Raw genomic sequence first — 21,677 nt, 5'->3', positions numbered from 1 at the left:
CCACGCAGGCTTCCCGTACTATCCTCATCTTCATCTTCATCTTCATCGGATCTAGAGCTGAGCAGCAGCAGCAGCAGCAGTTGAGCTGTCAAACCACCTAAAAATGGCTGAGCTCCGTCTCGCCCGGAGGAGCTCATTTCTGCCTCTAACGGGTTTAATGTGCGTTTTGTTGCTCATTTTCGTCTCTGTCGCCTCTGCGAGTCGTGATGTTGTTTCGGAAAACAACGAGACGTGGAGGGGTCCAGCCGGAGAGACACACGGGGATTCCCATCATCAAACTAACTCTACTGCTCACAAAAAGGCTTTCCCAGTCCTTTCCTTCAACTACGAGCACGTCAGGAAGCCCTTTGAGATCTCTCTGTGGATCCTCTTGGCCCTACTCATGAAACTTGGTGAGTGACACAAATGAGGGGATTTCCTGCTGCCAAAATAATCAAATACTCCCACTTTCAGCATTAGTGAGAGGCTGGATTATTATAAAATAAAGGGTGCAATTACACAGGCTCCAAAGTTGCTGTTATGTGCTCTTCTTGTTGGTTTACAGTTTTCTTGCGTTCGTATTAAAGTTTGTAAAAAAGTGTATTTGTATAGAAACATGTCAAGCAGAACAACAGAAACGAGGGGGGGGGGATGCAATAAAACATCAGACATAAAGAACAAGCAGTGAATAAAATACCAATGCATCATGACTGAGGATGTGTTAAAGGTATGAAGTGACATTTTACAGCTTGGTAATAGACTGATTTTTGTTAAATTAGTAGAATTTTGAATGGAGTTTGGTGTGAGTATGTTCTCCTGGCAGCAGCTAAAAATGTCAGGTTGACAGTATCATATCCAACAAAACTAAGTGTTTAATCATTTATTATTAAGATTACCGCTGTTCTTTATTGAGTTGGTAAAAGTTGTACTAAACGCTAATTTAAAAAAAACTGACGATACTTTAATTTTGCCCTCCTTCTCCCTTCTGCAGATTCACCCTCCAAAAATATTTATGACATAAAAAATGTTGAGTCTGTGGTTGAGTCTGGAGTGCATCCAGCCCATTAAACAACTTTTATGTTAATAAATTCCAAACAAGCAACTTTATTTATATAGCACAGTTTTCATACATACATAAACACACATACATATAAATATACCATATATACCCATTTTTGTGTCTGTAAGGTTAAATTAAATTAAAATATGTTAAATAAAAAAATAAAAAACAGACAAACAAATTACGTTGATACATACTTTTTTAGAGGCCATATTTTAGAGTTTGGTTTTAATACATTTTAAGAGAATAATTGGAGGATAATGGCAAAAATGTCTAAGTGGTGTAACCGTCAAAACTTTTAGCTTGCATAAAATAAAAAATATATTTTAAAATGATGCTTATATTTATTTTAATAATTTAGGGAATCATCATGCTAGTCATGCTAGCTTCCTGAAATGTCAAGGTGGTGTTACCATGGATGTATTAAGAGAACGGGTGTAACCACCATTCAAGGTGCTATTTTATTAAAATCAGCAAGAAGACCACATGGCAGGAAATTAGCATAACTGCTGCATCACAATGTTAGTAACTCTGTGATAAATATAAGTTAATAAGACATTTTTAGGGTAAGTTCTGTGGTTAACATGACAAATGGTATGACCCAAGTAAAACATTGAAAAACATTCTTTTGAATAAAAAATTGCTATTTGGATTATATAGACCTTAGTGGTCCCCTAATACTGTATCTGAAGTCTCTTTTATATAGACCTTAGTGGTCCCCTAATACTGTATCTGAAGTCTCTTTTATATAGACCTTAGTGGTCCCCTAATACTGTATCTGAAGTCTCTTTTATATAGACCTTAGTGGTCCCCTAATACTGTATCTGAAGTCTCTTTTATATAGGCCTTAGTGGTCCCATAATACTGTATCTGAAGTCTCTTTTATATAGGCCTTAGTGGCCCCTAATACTGTATCTGAAGTCTCTTTCTAGAAATTCAGCCTTGGTGCAGAATTACAGCCACTAGAGCCAGTCCCACAATGAGCTTTCCTTAGGATGTGCCATTTCTGTGTCTGTAGCTTTAAATGCTATTGAGGAGGAGAGAGGGGGGGGGGGGCAAGGTGGAGGGTGGGGGTGTGGCCTTGACCAACTGCCACCTGACTGCAACTTTGCTCGTTTGAAAGCCATGATGTCTCTCTCTTTCTCATGGGTTGGCCAAATTGTCTGGGCGGGCAAAGCAGAGAAAGGGGAGGTAACCTTCCTCCTTATGAAGTCATAAGGAGGAGATCCAGATCGGCCCATCTGAGCTTTCATTTTCTCAAAGGCAGAGCAGGATACCCAGGGCTCGGTTTACATCTATCGCCATTTCTAGCCACTGGGGGACCATAGGCAGGCTGGGGGAACTCACATTAATGTTAAAAAACCTCATAAAGTGACATTTTCATGTCACGGGACCTTTAAGTTACTGGTTCAAGAGGTTATATGAATTTAGTTACTATTTAGAACTATTTGTATGTGTTTATTGTTTGTATTTTTTAAAAGTGGAGGTAATTTATCCACAACTTTATCAAGATAGCTTATTTAGCTAGGCTAGGCTAAATCATTATAGTGCAAGGCCTTAGTGTTTTAAAAAAAAGATTTAAATAAAAATGTGTATATTTCCTTTGCAATGTTACAATAATTTAATAACAATTTAATAAAATAGAATGAGGCAGTTGAACTGTGACCCCTAATGTGGTACAAGAACAGCAGCTTTAAAACACCTAAAACATTCAAGGATTATTTAATTTAAGTATTAAATGTTACTTAAATATTAAAAATGCTGTTTAAAGTTGATCAAATTGAATTCAGATAAATGCGCCAGAATAAGTTAACTATAAATTTGTTAAAGGGCATGCACAACCCTAAACAGACTTGCTTCTCCCGCTCTCTTTTACCCATCTATCTACCTCTTACACACACACACACACACACACACACACACACACACACACACACACACACACACACACACACACACACACACTTTAAGATGTTAGTTGTTTAATTTAATCTAATGAGTTTTAACCACTAATAAAGTAAATTGTAAGCTCAATGAAATATTTGTCATTGGAATGAAATTAAACGGCAAGTTCAGTAAACTACTTTGACTGCAGTGCTTGATAGTTCAATTCAGTTTTATTTATAGTATCAAATCATAACGAGTTATCTCGAGACACTTTACAGATAGAGTAGGTCTAGACCACATTCTATAATTTACGAAGCCCCAACAATTACAATAATTCCCTCAAGAGTAAAGCATTAGCGGTAGCTATTGCGACAGTGGCGAGGAAAAACTCCCTTTTGGGAAGAAACCTCGGACAGACCCAGACTCTCGGTAGGCGGTGTCTGACGGTGCCGGTTGGGGGTGTGATGAACAGTGGTAGTAATAGTGTCACAATGTTTTTGACTGTAGAAGCATCACGTCAGGTGGTGTAACTGGTTTGTGTCAAATGGGCTAACCAGTATTTTTCATGTGCAGGTAAGTTAATGTTTGATAAAATGTAATACTCTACTCCACTGTAAAAACACATTTGTAAGACTTTTTACACAATTTGTCCAAGATTATTTAGAAAACAAATGTTGTTTCCAGCACGTCTACCACTTGATATTGCAATAACACAAATATAATTTAAATTTAGAAGTAATCCTTTTATCCATTTTTGGGTTAAATTTTGAAATAGAACTTATATTTGTATGAGTGCACTCACAAACAATGTAGTGGATGCAATATTAACTATTTATCATTCCTTTGTGGTTACACCACTTGACATTTTAGGTCCATTTGGTCCTATCTTTGTATCTTTGGTAATGGTGCAAATCCTATTTCAAATGAAATAAAATGTACAATAACACAAAATATACATTTTAACAAAACTCAAGGATGCCTTTTAAAAAAGCTTTTTCAAAGTTTTTCAATTTTCTCATCTTGCCAACCCTTTTTCGTCACTGACCCAAATACTGCAAAAAAGAGCCAACAGCTACAGGTAGTTGACTTTTTTTCCGAGTCATGCCAAACATTTGACTGATTGGATTACAAGACACCGCTATTTATCAAACATAGAAAATATATAACTTCCGGTAATACATTCACACAACCAGAATTTCAAATAAATGATACACCAAAAAGCTTCTCTCGGCTGCATGCTGCGACAGAGTGCGGATAGTGTCTCCACAGACTGCTTCAGTTATGTTTCCGTGCCACACAAACTTATTTTAGGACGAGTCTGATGACGCGAGCGCCTGTCTGTCTCTAGACGAAGCAAATGTTGAAGGATTAGAGTTTAGATTCAACCTTGCAAGAGGTTTAGAGGCTGTTGTTCGGACTAATTTGAGAGATTAAATGTATCTCTGTGGAGAGTTATAATAAGTCATCTCTCGCCTCTGACCTTTAGCTTTGACACAACTTCACTCCTCATAAATTGAGAGGATAAACTCTGGACACTACATACAATTGTCTGATTCAGTTTTACTTTATATGCTGCTAGGTAACGTAATCTATAATAATACATCATAAGTTATAAGATGATTTTAATGTTATATTAATAATCTAAATCTGCAAAGTACAGCTGCCACGATTTATCTATGTTATTTTGATAATCCATTAATCGTTAAAGTAATCTTTCATGCACAAATGGCAGAAAATGCTGTTTCAGCCTCTCAAATATGGAGATGTTCTGCTTTTCTATGTTTAATATCATTAAACTGAATATCTTTGGGTTTTGGACTGACAAAACAAGACATTTAAAGACACCACCTTGGACTTTAAGAAACAGGGATGGATATTATTCTGACATTTTATAGACCAAACGACTAATAGATGAATCAAAAAAAGAATCAGCAGTTTACGTGATAATAAAAATAATTGTTAGTTGCAGCCCTACTACAAAGTCACAAAAGCTGTCAAATAAATGTAGTGCAGTAAAAAGTACAGTATTTGCCTTTAATGTTGTAGTGGAGTACAAGTATAATAAGCATTAAAAGGAAGTGCTCAAGTACAAGTATTTTGAAATTTCACTCAAGTACTTGAAAATATTGTCAAAATATTGTATTACCAGCCACAATGTGTGTTTGACTTTGTTGTATTATCCCCCATGTCACCATGTTGAATGTGAAAACACCGAGCAGTGATGATTCTGATTGGCTGAAGGAATCTCTCCTGCAGTTTGTCGTTAGCTGAGTAACATGAAGCTCTGTGGCATCTTATCTGTTCTGTCCAGCTGTTGTCTACCAGGGCCGGTCCAACTTCCTGTCCTAATTCACTGCTTGATAACAAAGATCTCAGTGTTCAGACGATAGGCAGGGGGCGAGTACGGCTGCACACGGGACCACTGACTGCATAAAACATCGCAGAAATATTGGTTACAGCAGCCTGCTCGAGTCACATACAGAGAGACTGAATGTCAAGGCCTCATTCAGCTGAGAGACAAACGGGCCAAATATGAAACTAAAGGAGCAGTGACAATGTTCTGTTCAGCATCAATCTACTGTATCAGCCCTTTATTTAACCTTTCAGATGAGCAGTTCAGGCAAAAATGACAAATATTCGCTGGTTTTATGTTCTCAAATGTGAGGATTTGCAGCTCCTTTCTGTTTAATATCATTGTATATTCATTATATTTGGGTTTAGGACTGAGGTTTAGACTAGAGGTGTTGAAATTAATCAAATAATCGATGCATCGAATCGTGGACATGGACGATGCTGCATCGATAATCGGCCGGGCCATAATCGATTATTTCTGTTTGCAATTTAATGTAGGCCTAACAACCTTTCTGTTTACATATTCTGTTATGTTTTGCACATTTAGGAAGTGCCATGTGCTCAGTGCTGTAGTTTTATGTATCCAATTTATTTAGTATTAGAGCACTGCAGAATGTTTAGTTTTTGAAGCTTGAAAAGCTATGAATTAAATAGCCTATATGGCTTTAATAGAAAAATGTATTTGATGCATCGAGATATCGAATCGCTGACATGATAATTGTATTTGAATCGGGAGATCAGTGAAGATTCACACCTCTAGTTTAGACAAAACAAGCAATATGAGGACGTTAACATGGGATCTAAGGACTTGTGATAGTAATCGTTCCCTATTTTCTGGCATTTTATAGACTGAAAGATAAATCAAAAACAAATAAATCAGCAATGAAAATGACCAATAGTAGCAGACCTTGATTTCTCATTTAAGTAACGTTCACTAAAGGCAAATAATAGTGAGTACATCCAAGTTAAATGCAGATTAAATGCATTAACTTTAACCCACACAGATATTTCTGTTCAGCTGTTCTGTTCAGATAAACCAGCTGTTCGTTCTCCCTGCAGCAGCAGCAGCTGCAACATGTTTTATATTTCGTGAGGACGCTGCATTGAAGTATGACTGAGTAGAGAATTTCTTTTGTCAAACTGCTGCTCTAATGCACACAGTTATGTATCACGAAATGTAGATACACAGTAGAAATGTGTTTATGTACTGCAGAGTCATTTAGCAGTGAATGTTACGTCTTTTATTTACTCATACTACTACTTGACTAATGAAACATGTTCTTGTGTATTGATTTTACTCTTTATTAATGATTAATCTTACAGTTATTTGTATATACTGTATGCATGTCTGAAAAATGGTTATCACAATTTGTCAAAGCTCTAGGTAAAATAACAGGACATTGTCTGAAACGGGGGGGAGTAAAGCAGACCTGGAGCAGGAAAGAAATTCTGCAGTGAAAACATATAAAAAAAGAGAATTTAATAACTACATTGGCTAGTGCAGACACTGACGCTGGATGGAGTGATTGTAAACAACATCAATGCCAGCTTTACTCTGTGTTGGGAGAAAGTACTTAACAAGAAAGCAGTTGCAAATAGGAGCCTAAAACTACTCTTTTCTGAGTAATAACATAACCTAATGCAACTCTTACCCAGCTTAAATATGGGAGCATTTTAAGTTAAAAGAAATGTGAGAAATAGGTATTATTCTTAGGTTGGTGAGTGAATGATTTTGACTTGTCGTTCCCTTTTCCATGAGTAAAAAGTTCAAATCTTTCTCTCTCTTCAGGTTTTCACATTATTCCCGGAGTGCAAAACATCGTCCCGGAGAGTTGTCTGCTGATCGGCGTAGGTCTGCTGGTGGGCGGCATCATCAAAGCCATCGGGGAGGAAGCCCCCGTCCTCGACACTAAGCTCTTCTTCCTCTACCTGCTGCCTCCCATCATCCTCGATGCCGGCTACTTCCTGCCCATCCGGCCCTTCACAGAGAACATGGGCACCATCCTGGTGTTCGCGGTGGTGGGGACCCTGTGGAACACCTTCTTCATCGGCGGGATGATATACGGCGTGTGTCGGATTGAAGGAGGTCAGCTGGCCAGCGTGGACCCGCTGTCCTGCCTGCTGTTCGGCACCATCGTCTCGGCCGTGGACCCCGTGGCCGTCCTGGCCGTGTTCGAGGAGATCCACATCAACGAGCTGCTGCACATCCTCGTGTTCGGGGAGTCGCTGCTCAACGACGCCGTCACCGTGGTGAGTGAACTGAAGACTGGCGATTAGGGCTGAAAAAAAGAAATTGTATTGCGATTTTTTTTTCTGCCAGATATTGCGATTATGATTCAATTTGCGATTATTATTTTTAGCTACATATGGCACCTTCTACGATCATGTTGAATACACCAAAAGCATTTGTCATATCCACTGCGCCATCACCAGCGATTTTGATTTGAAAACGATTCATCTTTCAGCCCTACTGGAGGTGCTGGTACTTGTACTTGTACTTAAGTATTTCCATCTTCTGCTACCTAACACTTGTACTCTACTACATTTCAGAGATAACTATTGTACTTTTTATTCCATTAAATGTATTTTACAGCTGCAGTCGAGATTTACATAAAAAAAAAAACTGCATAATCTTATAAAACACAGCACATTGTTAAAGATTAAACCAGTAAATTCAAGTTTATATTCACTCCCGTCCTTGTTTTTGTTCAGTGTGTATTCATTCGCCAATTAGATCAGTGATCTTCAGATTATCAGATCAGTCCTCTTAACGGGCAATCACTGAGAATATGGAGCGTACAGTAATCAATTTTCAACTAATTCACATTTGTTCTTTCTGTTTTAGAGCTGCAGAGGCTGCTGGAGATTACATGTGGCTGATTGTCTAAAGCATTTAATAACAAGTTATTGCTGTTAAAGTGTGTGCAAATATATGATTTGCAAATGGAAAACAGTAAATGTTTAAATGAATGACTCCAAAACACACTTTACCATCTGCATTACAGCTACAAACTATTTATTTTTTTCATACAAATTGACCCAGAAATGGACATTATCATATTAATCTAAAGGGGGAAAAAATGCAGACATCATTTACAAGATGAAATTATACATGCTGTAATAATATTATCAAGAGTATTTTTTTTATGATTATTTTTTGGACTTTTCCGCCTTTTAATGGATAGGACAGCTAGGAGAGAGAGGGGGAGAGAGAGGGCGAAGACATGCAGGAAATTGTCACAGGTCGGACTCAAACCCTGGACCTCTGCGTCGAGGCATGAGCCTCTCAGTATATGTGCACCTGCTCTACCCACTGAGCCAACCCGGCCACAATTATCAAGATTATTTGAAAATTAGTAACACGTTTGTAGAGAAAGAAGAAGCGCCGTCAGCTAAATCATGAAGTTTAAAAAGAAGATAAATTCACAGGATTCTGATTCAATTATTGTATAACTGCAGAGGAGGGAAGGAAGGAATCATGGAATAAGAAGGGAAGTGAGGAAGTAAGCAAGTAAAAAGGAAGTAAGAAGGCAGGAAAGAAAGAAAGGATGGAAAGTAGAAGAAAGCAAGGAATTAAAAGAGGAGGAAGTGCATGAGACAAAAGCTAAAATGTTTAAAAAAAAAATCTCTCCTCGAAATAAATCCTGGATCTGCATCTTGATCGAGAACAGATATCCTGTTCATAAACAAACGAAGAACGTGACCTCCTTCAAGTGCAGGGTTGAGAGCCACAAAGACATTTTACCTTGAAGAAAACTTCTCAGTCTCAGTCCATGTGTTTCTCTCTCGGTGCAGGTTCTGTATCACCTGTTCGAGGAGTTTACTCACGCAGGAACTGTGACTGTGGTCGACGCCGTCCTCGGTGTCGTCTGTTTCTTTGTGGTTTCACTGGGAGGCATCCTGGTGGGAGCCATCTACGGCATCCTGGGTGCCTTTACCTCCCGTTTCACCTCGCACACCCGAGTCATCGAGCCCCTGTTTGTTTTCCTCTACAGCTACATGGCTTACCTCTCTGCTGAGGTCTTCCACCTGTCAGGCATCATGTCGTGAGTGATCAAAACTTTACCCAAGTTTGTGATAATTCCTCTTGTATGTACGGGATTGTTATTCCTCATTACTAAAACATGTTGAAACCAGTTGGTCCTTGTTAAGGAATATGTTTGACATTTTGTGAAATGTGCTTATTCACAGAGTGAGATGAGAAAATCGATACCACTCTTATATCCGCATGTTAAATTTGAAGCTGTAGCCAGTTAGCTTAGCATCAAGAAGATGAGATGAAGAACATGTTCCACACTCACTAATTTACATGTTAAATGTCGTTATATCTTCATATTGCCTAAAAAACTCACAGTTTCAACAAAACTCCAAGAAACCATCCGGCATGCAACCCTCATAAAACCACAACTTTCTGTTTTTAAACTTCAGTTTTTGTACGGATTAAGAAAAGGAGATATAACATGTTCAGTGAGCTTAAGAGGGGCTGGTAGGTGAAGGTTTGTTGACTTCAGACAGAGCCAGGCTAGGTGTTTTCTCCTGTTTCCAGTGTTTATGCTAAGCTAAGCTAACTCTGAGTTGTTCATAGCGCTCTCCTTGTTTCCTTCCTGTCACACACAGGTTGATAGCATGTGGCGTGGTGATGCGGCCGTATGTAGAGGCCAACGTCTCCCACAAGTCGTACACCACCATCAAATATTTCCTGAAGATGTGGAGCAGCGTGAGCGAGACGCTCATCTTCATCTTCCTCGGTGTTTCCACGGTGGCCGGTCCTCACGCCTGGAACTGGACCTTCGTCATTGTCACGGTGGTTCTCTGCCTGGTGTCCAGAGTGCTGGGTCAGTAAACGAAACAAAACATGGTCAGATAGTGACTTGACGTTGTGTCTGGGTTGACTGGATAACTAGCACAAGGGCCTAACTTTGGGTTCAACATGGGGGGGTGGGTCCTCCACTTTTGAGCAGATTGAAATTTTGAACGTCAAACACTTCATTTTCTGCATTCTGGTGAAGTTTTCTGCAACAATTTGTGCCTTTTGTGCATCACATTATGGTACAAATGTCTTCATTTATGTAAAGGAAATTATAATTGTTTTTTGGGTTGGGTTCCACTGGCCAGTTTTGATTATTGGGGGGGTTTCAACCCCCCCCCCCAAGTAAATTACCCCTATGAACTAGTATGAAAGGTTGTTTTTTTTAAATACTGCACTTTTCTGATTGTCCTGTTTCTGCATGAAGGAGTACAACATCTTTTCCCTGTAAGAAAGAAGAAAAAAAAGATTTAAAGGAAGGTAGTTAACCATAAAAAGTAAATAAAGTACTGTGCTAATGTTTCATTTTCCCGTTCCTTTTCCTTTATAAACTGTATTATGTTGTTTTCTGTGTTCTTCAGGAGTCATTGGCCTCACATACATCATCAATAAATTCCGTATTGTAAAGTTGACCAAAAAGGACCAGTTCATCGTGGCCTACGGTGGCCTGCGAGGTGCCATTGCCTTCTCACTGGGGTTCCTGCTGACCAACAGCGAGATGAAGAACATGTTCCTCACCGCCATCATCACGGTCATCTTCTTCACTGTCATTGTGCAGGTGAGAGGGCTCGAGTGTTTTATATCACAAACGTTTGCATTTCTGTGTTTTATTTGGCTTGAAGTAACTCATGACCAAACCTGACTTTTTTTAAGTTAAACGGATAGTTTCAGATTTTTTGGAGTGGGGTTGTATGATGTACTTATGAGTCAGTGTATAACTAGTCTCACTTTGCCAGACCTTCCTCCACAGCGCTGCAGAGGAGGGTCTGGCAAATCCATACAGCATTCCTGGATGGGAGAAAATCGTGCTCTGGTTTATTGGCATTTCTTTAAACCAATCACAATCTTCTTGGGCGGCGCTAAGCACTGGGCAGAGACACCGAGCCTCTGCTAAATAGCCTCGGGAAGGAACTTGTTTTGGTGGAACGTGTACGTTCAGAAGTTGTTTTAGTCGTGCAACAGAAAACTCCGATTGGACAGATAGTCTAGCTAGCTGTCTGGATTTACCCTGCAGAGATCTGAGGAGCAGTTAACCATAGTCCTCAGAAATCCACCAGAGTTTAAAATTCCAACACAAAAGTGTAAGGTAACGGACATCCGGCCGAAAAGAGGGACATCTGGCGGAATTTCTGGCGGCAACAGAGCAATCCCTGAAGTGGAACGTCATGGATATAAACGAGTGTATTACCTACAGTAGATGTTCTGCTGTAGACAAGGGCAGCATATTTTAGCCCACTAAAAAAATCTGAATCAGTTTAAGTGTACGCTACATTTAGAATATTTTCACAGCTTTACCTTGCCGTCAGACAGCCTTTTCTGACGGGGAACTGAAGCTGTTATCTAGGCTTTCTTTAAAGCTACCAGACTGACAAAAACAGTAATTTTACCTCGCAGACCACGGGAGTTGCTGGTCTGGTTTTTTGTTGTTGTGTTGTCAGTATCCACATGACCTCACGTCCTGTTTCTGTGTTTAGGGAATGACAATCAGGCCTCTGGTGGAGCTACTGGCTGTGAAGAGGAAGAAGGAGAGCAGAAGATCAATTAATGAGGAGATTCACACACAGGTGAGATCAATCATTATTTGTTTCACAATTTACTATAATTGGATAAATAATACTTTAAGTTTTTACGACATACAATAGAGGAACAGAGACATAAAAGAATATAAAAGATCAAACTTCTGTTTTGCTTATTGTTCATCTTTATGCAGAATTAACGGCATATAAAAACAAATTTTGTCTTCAGTTCCTGGATCATCTCCTTACAGGAATTGAAGACATATGTGGTCATTATGGACATCATCACTGGAAAGACAAGTATGATTTTCTTAACTTGTCCTCTGTCTTGTCCCTGTTACGGTCTTTTATGAGGAAAGGCACAAAGAACCAGTCTTTTAGTGGCATCGACATTTTGGTTTAAAACATCCAGGGATGCCACTTGTGTCCATTTGTAAGCTTTATATGATGAGTCGGGTTATGAGGATACTTACTAATATTATATTTTGTAAAATCAATAAATGATGATAGGAGGGAATTAGCTAAAAGGCTGAAAAATCCATCTGAAGGGGACTTTTTTTGTGTGTGAATATGGTCCTGCACAAATTCTCTCATGCTGCTGCTGCTGCTGCTGCAAAGTTTTGGTGCTTCAGAGTGACGGGGAGTTGTTTTGCCAAATTAAAATCTTGCTGTTGCATTTTCTTGACGAAGATTGAAGCCTCTGTTGATGTAATATTTGAATTGAGTATTAGTGATAGTGGGAGCCCGCCAAGGTTCATTTATTTGTTGTTTTACAACACAAGGTTGCACAATTAAATGTAATCTGTAGCCCCTTCGCGCTACACACACATAGAACATATACACAAATATTTAAATTAGAATAAAATGCTAATGCAAATGCTTATTTACATATACATAGATAGACTTTGGTTTATAGGGGGATGAGGGTAGTGCATGAGGTAGTGGGGTGGTAATGTGCAGACAGAATAAATGTAAACATGAGGGCTTCCTCTGCTGCACTCAGGCTGAACCGCTTCAATAAGGCCTACGTGAAGAAGTGGTTGATCGCAGGCGAACGCTCCACCGAGCCTCAGCTCATTTCCTTCTACAACAAGATGGAGATGAAACAGGCCATGATGCTGGTGGAGAGCGGGAGCACCGCCAAGCTGCCCACGATTGTGTCGTCCGTCTCCATGCAGTAAGTATCAGTCGTAAGAGGACAAATTAGGTTTTTCTCATAGTCCTTAGGTCGAATACTGGCAGTGATCTTTCTATTTACAAAACTTATGTGGTACTTGTTTTTTCTTTTCTCTCACGATGTTCATTGTTATGAACCAAAATACCAAGGCAAATTCCTTATATGTGAAAACCTATTTGGCAATAAACCTGATTCTGAATATTATGGTTTTTGTTCCAAAATAAAAACACAGGAAGTTAGTTTTAAAAGTCCGAAATCCTAAGTAAAGCTGGTGTCATTGGTATCGATTCCTGGTGAACAATAGAGAATAAAAAAACAGAAGCAAAGCACTACATGCAGATTTTATTTTTGGAAATCATATTAATCAGTGGTGCCCAACCTAGAGGTCTGGACCTGCCAAAAAACATGACATCATTTTTTTTTCCTTTTCTTTGTAAATTACGTTTACCTCTGTTGCCGCGTTTTCAAAAAAGTTTTTTGTTTTAAGTAGTAATAACATGTGATGTGTGTCTCCATAGAAACATTCAGCCGAGAGGGCCGGCCAGACAACGGGCCATCCCGAGCATCTCGAGAAGTCGTGAGCAAGAGATCAGAAAGATTCTGCGAGCCAACCTGCAGAAGACCAGACAGAGGGTAGGAGACAATATGAGTCCAGCATGCAGGGTTTCTTTAAGATAATTTTTTGGCATGGCACAGCTTAGACATGAAAGGGGAGAGAGAAGGGCAAATGACATGCAGCAAAGGGCCGCAGGTCGGAATCGAACCCGCTGAGTTGAGGATTGAGCCTCTGTATATGGGCACACGCTCTACCAGGTGAGCTACCCAGGCGCCAATGCATGCAGGTTTTGATAATGTTGAGCAGAGTTGGTGTTGCAGGCATAGTAATAACTTATTGTAGAAGGTAACAAGTAAATAAATGTGTTTTTTGCGCTGACGTTCATGTCTTTTTCTCCTCAGCTTCGTTCCTACAGCAGACACGACCTGATGATCGACCCGTTTGAGGACAATGTGAGTGAAGTTCGCTTCAGGAGGCAGCGTGTGGAGATGGAGAGGAGGGTGAGTTTAACAGCGACTGCGATTCTGTTTATGTGTGTTTGAGTTCTGGAAATACAGGATAGTCTCTGTTCCTAAAATTAGCTTCTGTATGTGAACTTATGTACAGTTGTAGTTCTTTGTTCTGAGTTTATTCTTTGAACCTTCATTTTGGTTGCTTGTAATGCTGTTGTAATCCCATTCACTGTGATTAAGAGTGTTGGCTAAATGGTTTTCATTAACTGAACGACACCCAAATGTCCGGTTTGTCTAACGATTCAATAAGAATGAATAAAGTGAAACTAAATGGCAATTCGGTCTAATTTAACAATGTTGATTTATGTCTAAAATTTTAAGAATATGATTATTGGTTGGTACTAAGCTTTGTAATGAAGCAATCCTGACAAACGTTCTATGTCTCATTCACAGATGAGTCACTACCTCACAGTTCCCGCAAACCGCCAGGAAACGCCGCCAGTGAGAAAAGTTTGCTTTGAATCAGGTCAGAATTTATCTCATCGTATTATAAAAAGTGTATATGGAGAAATCAGCCTTTTTCACACTGCTTTAGAGTCAAAAGCCGCTTTCCGACCGGAGGGATTTTTGCAGTTCCTCGAACATAACATTCCTAGAACCCTTTTTTTCTCGTGTTCCGACTGGACCAATTTGGGGATTTTTAAGTCCCTCTGGCTGCAGTTCCTGTAACTCTTTCAGCTCCTACTTCAGGCCAGTGTCTTTTCTCTTTTCCCTTTTCAGCATATGAACCTAGGTCAACTAGGGTCGGGTTTCCGGTACAGACAGACCAAAAACGCCGAATTGACAATTTGCTTCAACGTTTTCGGAGTTGAGAAGCTCCATGAAGTGAGGCGACAGCCAGCAGGCGCCTGCCCCGGCCGCTAGCTCGTCGCTCGGCCAGTCATGCTCAGAGACCCCGCTGTAAGCTGGAGGTCTCTCAGACCGCTCTCGTAAATAAGAGGCTTTTTTATTTCACCGCTGACGGTTCGTTTGTTTAAATATCACAACACATGTCCATCATAAGATTAACGGGAACCTGTGGTTAACTGTCTTTTCGGCGTTAAACTCCACAAGTGTGTCCTACGGCTGGCTGGCCGGCCGTCACACACACACACAGTCACACTCACACACACACACATACACACACACAGTCACACACACACACACACACACACACACACACAGTCACACACACACGTCCACATTGCAGCAGGCAGAGGCGGGGGCGAGAGAGATACCCGTTTCTCTTCGGGAAACTTCTTTAAATTATGACAAATATGCTATATACATTAGATTTAGTATTTAGTTCATACTTTTTTGGTGTATTTGTTTTCTGATTTTAAAATCATTTCTGCTATAAAGACCGTTGCGGTGCTTACATCACTCCCTTACCACTCCTATAGTCCCTATGGCCATTTGGCCAGTGCAAATGCAATTGGAAAAAACGGTTTTGGGGGAGAGTAGTTAGTAGATCTGTTTAGAAGTGGACTTTTCCTATAACTACGTTCCTGTAACTACTTGGTCGGAAAGCGGCTAAAGTGAAGCAATATTTTTCTTTAATTCAACATGTTTCTGAGTAAAAACAGGATGTTGGAGAACAGGAAGGGATCAAAAAGAAAAGAAGTAACAGTCATAGTAATACTTCACAACTGATTTGCATGATGCGATGACAATTAAAGCAAGATTATCCATTAATCAATTTGATCAAAATACACATAACTTATTTAGTAACAAAACAGTGTTGCCATTAGATGGTTTGTCCACTGGAAAGTGCTGACAAGTTCAATTTTGTACTGTGAAATGTTCTGCTATGTACATATCCAGATCGTAATTTTATTTAAGGACTAATCATTTAAGATCTGAAATCTGGAAGAAGTATTCAGATATTTTACTTGCATAAAAATAGCCAAACAGTGGTAAAATGCTCTGTTACGATACTCTGTGGCTCAGGTGGTAGAGCGGTCGTCTACCAATCGGAAGGTCGGTGGTTGAATCCCTGGCGCCTGGTCTACATGTTGAAGTGTCCTTGGGCAAGACACTGAACCCTAAATTGCTCCCAATCTGTGTGTGAATGGAAGTCGCCTTGGATAAAAGCGTCTGCTAAATGAAATGTAAAGTCCTGCATTTAAAATCTTACCAACAGGTGCCAAAGGTAAAAGTACTCATTATGCAGAATGGCCCATTTCAAAATCATATATATTATAATATTGAATTATAATTATTGATGCATTAATGTGTTCATTACTTTATTGTTGCAGCTGGTTTAGGTGGAGCTGATTTTAGCTACTTTATTTGCTGCTGGGTAGCTTAAAATATAAAAAATATATATATATCACCGTTTATTAGTTGACTTATATTTGTATTTATTATCTAAATCTGCAAAGCAACTAAAGGTTTTGAAATAAATGTAGTGGAGTAGAAGTACAAAGTGGCATAAAATAGAAATGCAAAGCTGTTAGAAGCACATGCAACATCCCAAAAACAACCCTCACTGAAGCCCAAACTGCTGCAAAAAAAGGCTTTTTATATATTTTTATATTACGTGTTTATAAATTTGCAGCCGCTTGTAGACAATGTTCAAGCACTAATATGTCGCTGCACTGTGTCTGTATCCACCAGAACACAAGGTTTACACTTACGATGACAGCAAGAGTCCCCGAGGCGGGGCGGCTGAGCCAGATCCCAGCCCTCCTGATGCCGTCAGCCTGTTGAACGAATCCTCCCAGAGGGCCAATCGGAGCAGCGAACACAGAGCCAAACGCAGTGATGAGCTGAGGGCCAAAGTGCCGGATGAGAAGGAGGAGCAAGACCAACTGAAACTATCACGTTGCCTTAGTGACCCCGGTCCAAACAAGGAAGAGGATCTCTCATGATGAAGCACATATTCACAGTTCTTGAAAGCAGAGGGTGAATTCTCCTCTTCATGATCCTCTCATGAGATCCCTAAATGAACGGGAGTCATAGCAACGTTTGATATTCATGAGGTCTTATTCTGTTCCGTGTTTTGTTGTTGTGATATGAGATTATGCAACAACAACAAAAAATTTCAAAAGTTCCTAAGGATTTTTATCATGAAACACATTACCCAAGCATGCACCACTGGCTATTTGCTATTTCAGGATTTAATTACAGCCTGAAGTGAGCAGAGTGTCAGCATTTTGTGTTTTAGCAGGCAGACTTGCATCAAATGGTACAAAAAAAGACCGAGCACTTGTTTTGTCAAGCTTGAAGCACCAGATTGGTGGAGTCTGCCCCCTGAAAGCACAGTTTAAAAAATCTGTAAAGCAGAGCTCGACCGATAAATCGTCTCAGATGATATTAGTCTATTGCAGATATATCAGTATTGGCATATATACAGTATTTGCCAATGAGGAGCAAGAAGTTGCTGCATAGAAATACCAAAGAAATGTTTAAGGGGATTTAGAAACAGTATCCGCCAGTTGTAAGCTGTGCTAGTGGTGTCGCTAAATGAACAGCAATGTCGGTCTGCCAGTTGGCCCAAACTAAAATATTATAACAACTATTCAATGGATTTCCGTAAAACTTGATTTGTTAACACGCTAAACTAAAATGGTGAACAGGGTGAACATTATGTCATCTTAACATGAGCATGTAAGCGTACTGATGTTAGCATTTAGCTTAAAGCAGAGCCGCTAGCATGGCTGTAGACTCTTAGGACTGGGTTATGCTAGAAAAAAAGTAGGCAACAGTGTTTTTAGTTGTTCTTAGGCAGTATTATTTAAATACAGGGATAACGGCGCACATCCAGATAGACCGCACCCCTATGTGTATGTGCCTGAAAAATCCTTATTGATCGGGCTATACTATTAAGTATAAAAGACTATAAGAGGGAATTACTTTTAAAAGTGTCCTGATGAGATACATGTAGAAAGCACAAATCTGGTGATCCAAGAATGTTAACATAACTTAAGTCAAGAGTAAAGCACAGCAAATGTTTGACCGCGGTCTATGAACAAGCTTGTATTTAACATCGCTGCATGACTGATCAATGTTTTCTCAGGGACTGCAACACGGCACACACAGAGAAAATAAGTGTTACTGTCCAAAATGTGCTCCACTCGTCTATTTATAATGTGATTTGAGTTTTGTAAGCGTCCGTGTTTTAAGCTTCAGTAACATTCCAGCAGAAATCGACTTTGTCACATTTAAGCATCTTTGTAACAAAGCTCTACATATCTGTGTTCCTGGTAACTGAGCATGCTTTAAGACTTTTATTGGGAGGTTGAAGAGGTGTATCACCTTTTCATATCTGCCGAGCACTGGACTGCCTGAGCTTTTGCTGCCTGCACGTTTGCCTTAAAACTTATTGCTTTCTGTGTGTTTGCAGTTGAAGTATTTTTATATTTTGAAGGGGAAAAAAGTCAAAGACAAGTCATAAATATTTGCCAAAAGAAGGAAAGCTTTTATTCCTGTCTGAAATAAAGATGTCATTGCTAAACTTCAGTGCAGTGATTCTGTTTATTTTTTAAGAAGAAACATCCATGCATTCTCGTATCTGTTGCCATATTTCATCTATTACTTAATATCTGTTGTTCAGCCCATCTTGCCTCTCTCTGGAAATTTCAGTCAAAATAACAGGGAGCTTCAAGTCCCCAACATGCCAACCAGCAGTGTGTATGATGGGATTAACAACAAGAACAACAAACATCCTCGGGCAAGCAACACGACCAGACATGGACTTCAGCGGCACTTGGAAAGTTTATTCTGAGGAAAACCTTGAGGAGTTCTTAAAAGTAGTAGGTAAGAATGTTTTCATATCTAAAGGATTTATTTGCTTATGTATGATTATAAATATTACAAATATAATTTTTTTTTTTTTTTAAATATGCCTTAAAGGTGCACCTGAAATGATTGTCAAAATGCGAAAGGAACTCAAACCAGTGTTGGTGATCGAGCAGAATGGCAAAGACTTCACCTACACAATGAAGACTCCCATTGGCACCAAAGTCCACTCATTCAGCCTAGGAAAGGAGTCTGAGATGACTACTGTGGATGGCAGGAAGATTAAGGTAACTCAAGGCTAAACATCTTCATGTATGTTATTGGCACAGAAGGGAAGACCTGAGAGTTGGACGTGAGCCGATGATGCCAAAATTTTGCCGTGAAAAGTGTTTTCATTCAGGAGACTATGTAGGCTTCAGTCAGCAAATTTCAGCAAGGCTTAAGTCCTGTTCTTGTGCATTTTTAAATAAAGAGCAGGATTCAAATGATGGAAACAGCAGCAGATATACCCCTCAGCGTGGCCACATGCAGGTAAAGTTAAAGAAATCTGATTAATGAAGAAACAACCAAACTGAATACTCAGACACAAAATTGGAGATCTTTGGTGGATGGATACATTTTTGACAGGAAAGAAAAGTAAAACAGGAAATGCTTAAGCAAATGTCAGTCATGTCTGAAAAATGACAAAGACCATCTTGCTCTTAAGTTCCCTATCAATAAAGTATGAGTGATTTGTGTGTGTGTGTGTGTGTGTGTGTGTGTGTGTGTGTGTGTGTGTGTGTGTGTGTGTGTGTGTGTGTGTGTGTGTGTGTGTGTGGCAAAATAGCAATTTGGGGAGTTTAAATTGCATTTTTACATTCATTTTTTATTGGTTGCTATAAATTTGTTTGATTGATGAACCACTTCCATCACTTGCAATGTTTTTGGTCTTTACCAGTGCACTGTCAGAGAGGAGAACGGGAAGCTGATTGCTGAGAATGAAAAGTTCACCTCTGTCAGAGAGATCCAAGAGGACGACATGGTTGAGGTCAGTGGCTTTAATTCTTTTAATAACTGCTTTAAAGACGGGGGGGATTTGGTGTTACAAAGAAAAATAGACTGTGAGTGAGTTTTCTTTTCTTTTCTTTTCTGTCTCTGCTTTATCACGTATCCAGACTATCACTGCTGGCTCTGTAACTTTCATCAGCAGAAGCAAACGAGTCTGACCCTCACCTGGCAGCTGACGGATCCCTTTTACGCCTTTTCAACTTCAAGCAGGGAGCCATGGGGAAATAACACAATAAAATGTTATTTTTTATTTATACATTTATTAATAAATTTGAATGATTAAATAAACCAACGTGTTTGTATTACGTACTACTTTGTACTACGATTTTGGTTGCTTCATCATTGGTGGAAGGTAACTAAGTACATACACATTTTAGGTACTTGAGTATTTCCATTTTATCATAAAATGTATACATTCATTTTATGATAGATTACATTTTTATGCAACTTTATACTTCAACTACACTACATCCCAGAGGGAAATATTGTACTTTTTACTCCACTAAATATGTCTGACAGAAACCAACAGTATATAAAGGAGTTAAAATTAGCACAACCTTAAACATCTACAGCAGTAAAATGCAACATACACATTATTGCAGCAGTAATAGTAATCCTAAAACATAATACATAATAGTAAAACACTGACAGGGAACATTTTACTGCACAATGAATACTTTTACTTTTCATACTTTAAGCTGATAATACTTAAGTAAAGGATCTGAATGCTTCTTCCACCTGTGGTTTGTTTTTGCGACTGCCACAGCTAGAGGTGATTATCTCAAACGACAGGGGGCGCTGTGGTTACTTATCCCGCAATTTATGATTTAGAGGAAGAACCAGAAGGCGCCTTATAAGTGCGCATGCGCAACAAATATTCATATCTCCAGTTTCAGCGATGCATGGTGGAAAATGGGAGAGATGCCTTTAAGAATAACAAGGGTCAAATTCATGCTGGCATACTGGGTTAATCTCGAGGTTAATCTTCAGGGGCATTGTGATTTACATCCTGCAAAGAGCATTTTAACAGACTGCCTGGAACACAGTGAGTCACATTTCATCTGAGTTTTGGATGCTTGGTGATGCTAAAGCATTGGATTAGGTCAACTAGAGCAGTGGTTCTCAAACTTTTTTCACATCAAGGACCCCTAAACTGACACAAATTAGACCACGGACCCCCATCTGATAAGACTTTGCCCCAGGGTCCCCTACCTGATAGAATTTTAGCTTTTAGATGTTTTATTACAGAAAGTGAAGGAAACCCATGAGCAAAATAGTCATACAATCTGTCATTGTGTTATTACTTATGGATGAAATTATAGTGAAAATAAATTATTCCCATTTTTGTTGGGGACCCCCAACCCCTTGAAGGACCCCTGGGGGTCCCCAGACCCCACTTTGAGAATCACTGAACTAGAGTATAGCCCTACTGTTTCAATCTCCTCCATGGTTATTCCCCTTGCCAACGGTAGACCTCAATATACATCAGGAATTGAAGAATAAGTCAGAACATCTTTCAGTATGGCGCATAGTCCAGAATTATATGTTAAAAAAAGAATTTCTCAAACTTAATTTTCATTTTTACAGATGGCTCTAAAGATCCATACAACGGGTGTGCAGGTGCAGCAGTGTAGGCTATATCCCGGTGAGTGATACATCAATAAAGAACAGAGTATCAGACCATTTATCAGTACACCACAGAGTTGTTGGCAGTGTTATTGGCATTACAGAGGAGAAGGAAATACCCAATACTGTTATTGCATCTGACAGTTTTTCAGCACTATGTAGCATTAGATCAGGCAGATCATCGTTTAGAACAGATATTATCAATGAAATATTTCT

The 21,677-nt window shown here is 39.4% G+C and overlaps 2 protein-coding genes across 2 annotated transcripts; both read left to right on the top strand.

Moving 5' to 3' along the window:
- Window positions 1-5: 5 nt before the first annotated feature.
- Window positions 6-18,509, top strand: slc9a1b (solute carrier family 9 member A1b). The gene is made up of 12 exons (XM_078267165.1): window positions 6-392; window positions 7,068-7,528; window positions 9,074-9,324; window positions 9,896-10,113; window positions 10,667-10,863; window positions 11,780-11,869; window positions 12,051-12,121; window positions 12,825-12,998; window positions 13,517-13,631; window positions 13,956-14,054; window positions 14,460-14,532; window positions 16,665-18,509. Exons 1-12 carry the CDS (start codon window positions 104-106, stop codon window positions 16,916-16,918), a joined length of 2,292 nt encoding a protein of 763 aa, XP_078123291.1. The 5' UTR covers window positions 6-103; the 3' UTR covers window positions 16,919-18,509.
- A 90-nt stretch (window positions 18,510-18,599) lies between these two features.
- Window positions 18,600-20,068, top strand: fabp10b (fatty acid binding protein 10b, liver basic). The gene is given in 5 exon segments (XM_078267166.1): window positions 18,600-18,692; window positions 18,694-18,806; window positions 18,903-19,075; window positions 19,726-19,815; window positions 19,943-20,068. Coding segments are annotated over 5 exon segments (456 nt in total). The 5' UTR covers window positions 18,600-18,663; the 3' UTR covers window positions 19,994-20,068.
- The last annotated feature ends 1,609 nt before the right edge of the window (window positions 20,069-21,677 follow it).

Source organism: Sander vitreus, chromosome 14, assembly GCF_031162955.1.
Source record: "Sander vitreus isolate 19-12246 chromosome 14, sanVit1, whole genome shotgun sequence".
Taxonomy (NCBI): domain Eukaryota; kingdom Metazoa; phylum Chordata; class Actinopteri; order Perciformes; family Percidae; genus Sander; species Sander vitreus.
The sequence above is the reverse complement of the archived record's forward strand: the minus strand, read 5'-3'. Positions and strand labels throughout refer to the sequence as shown.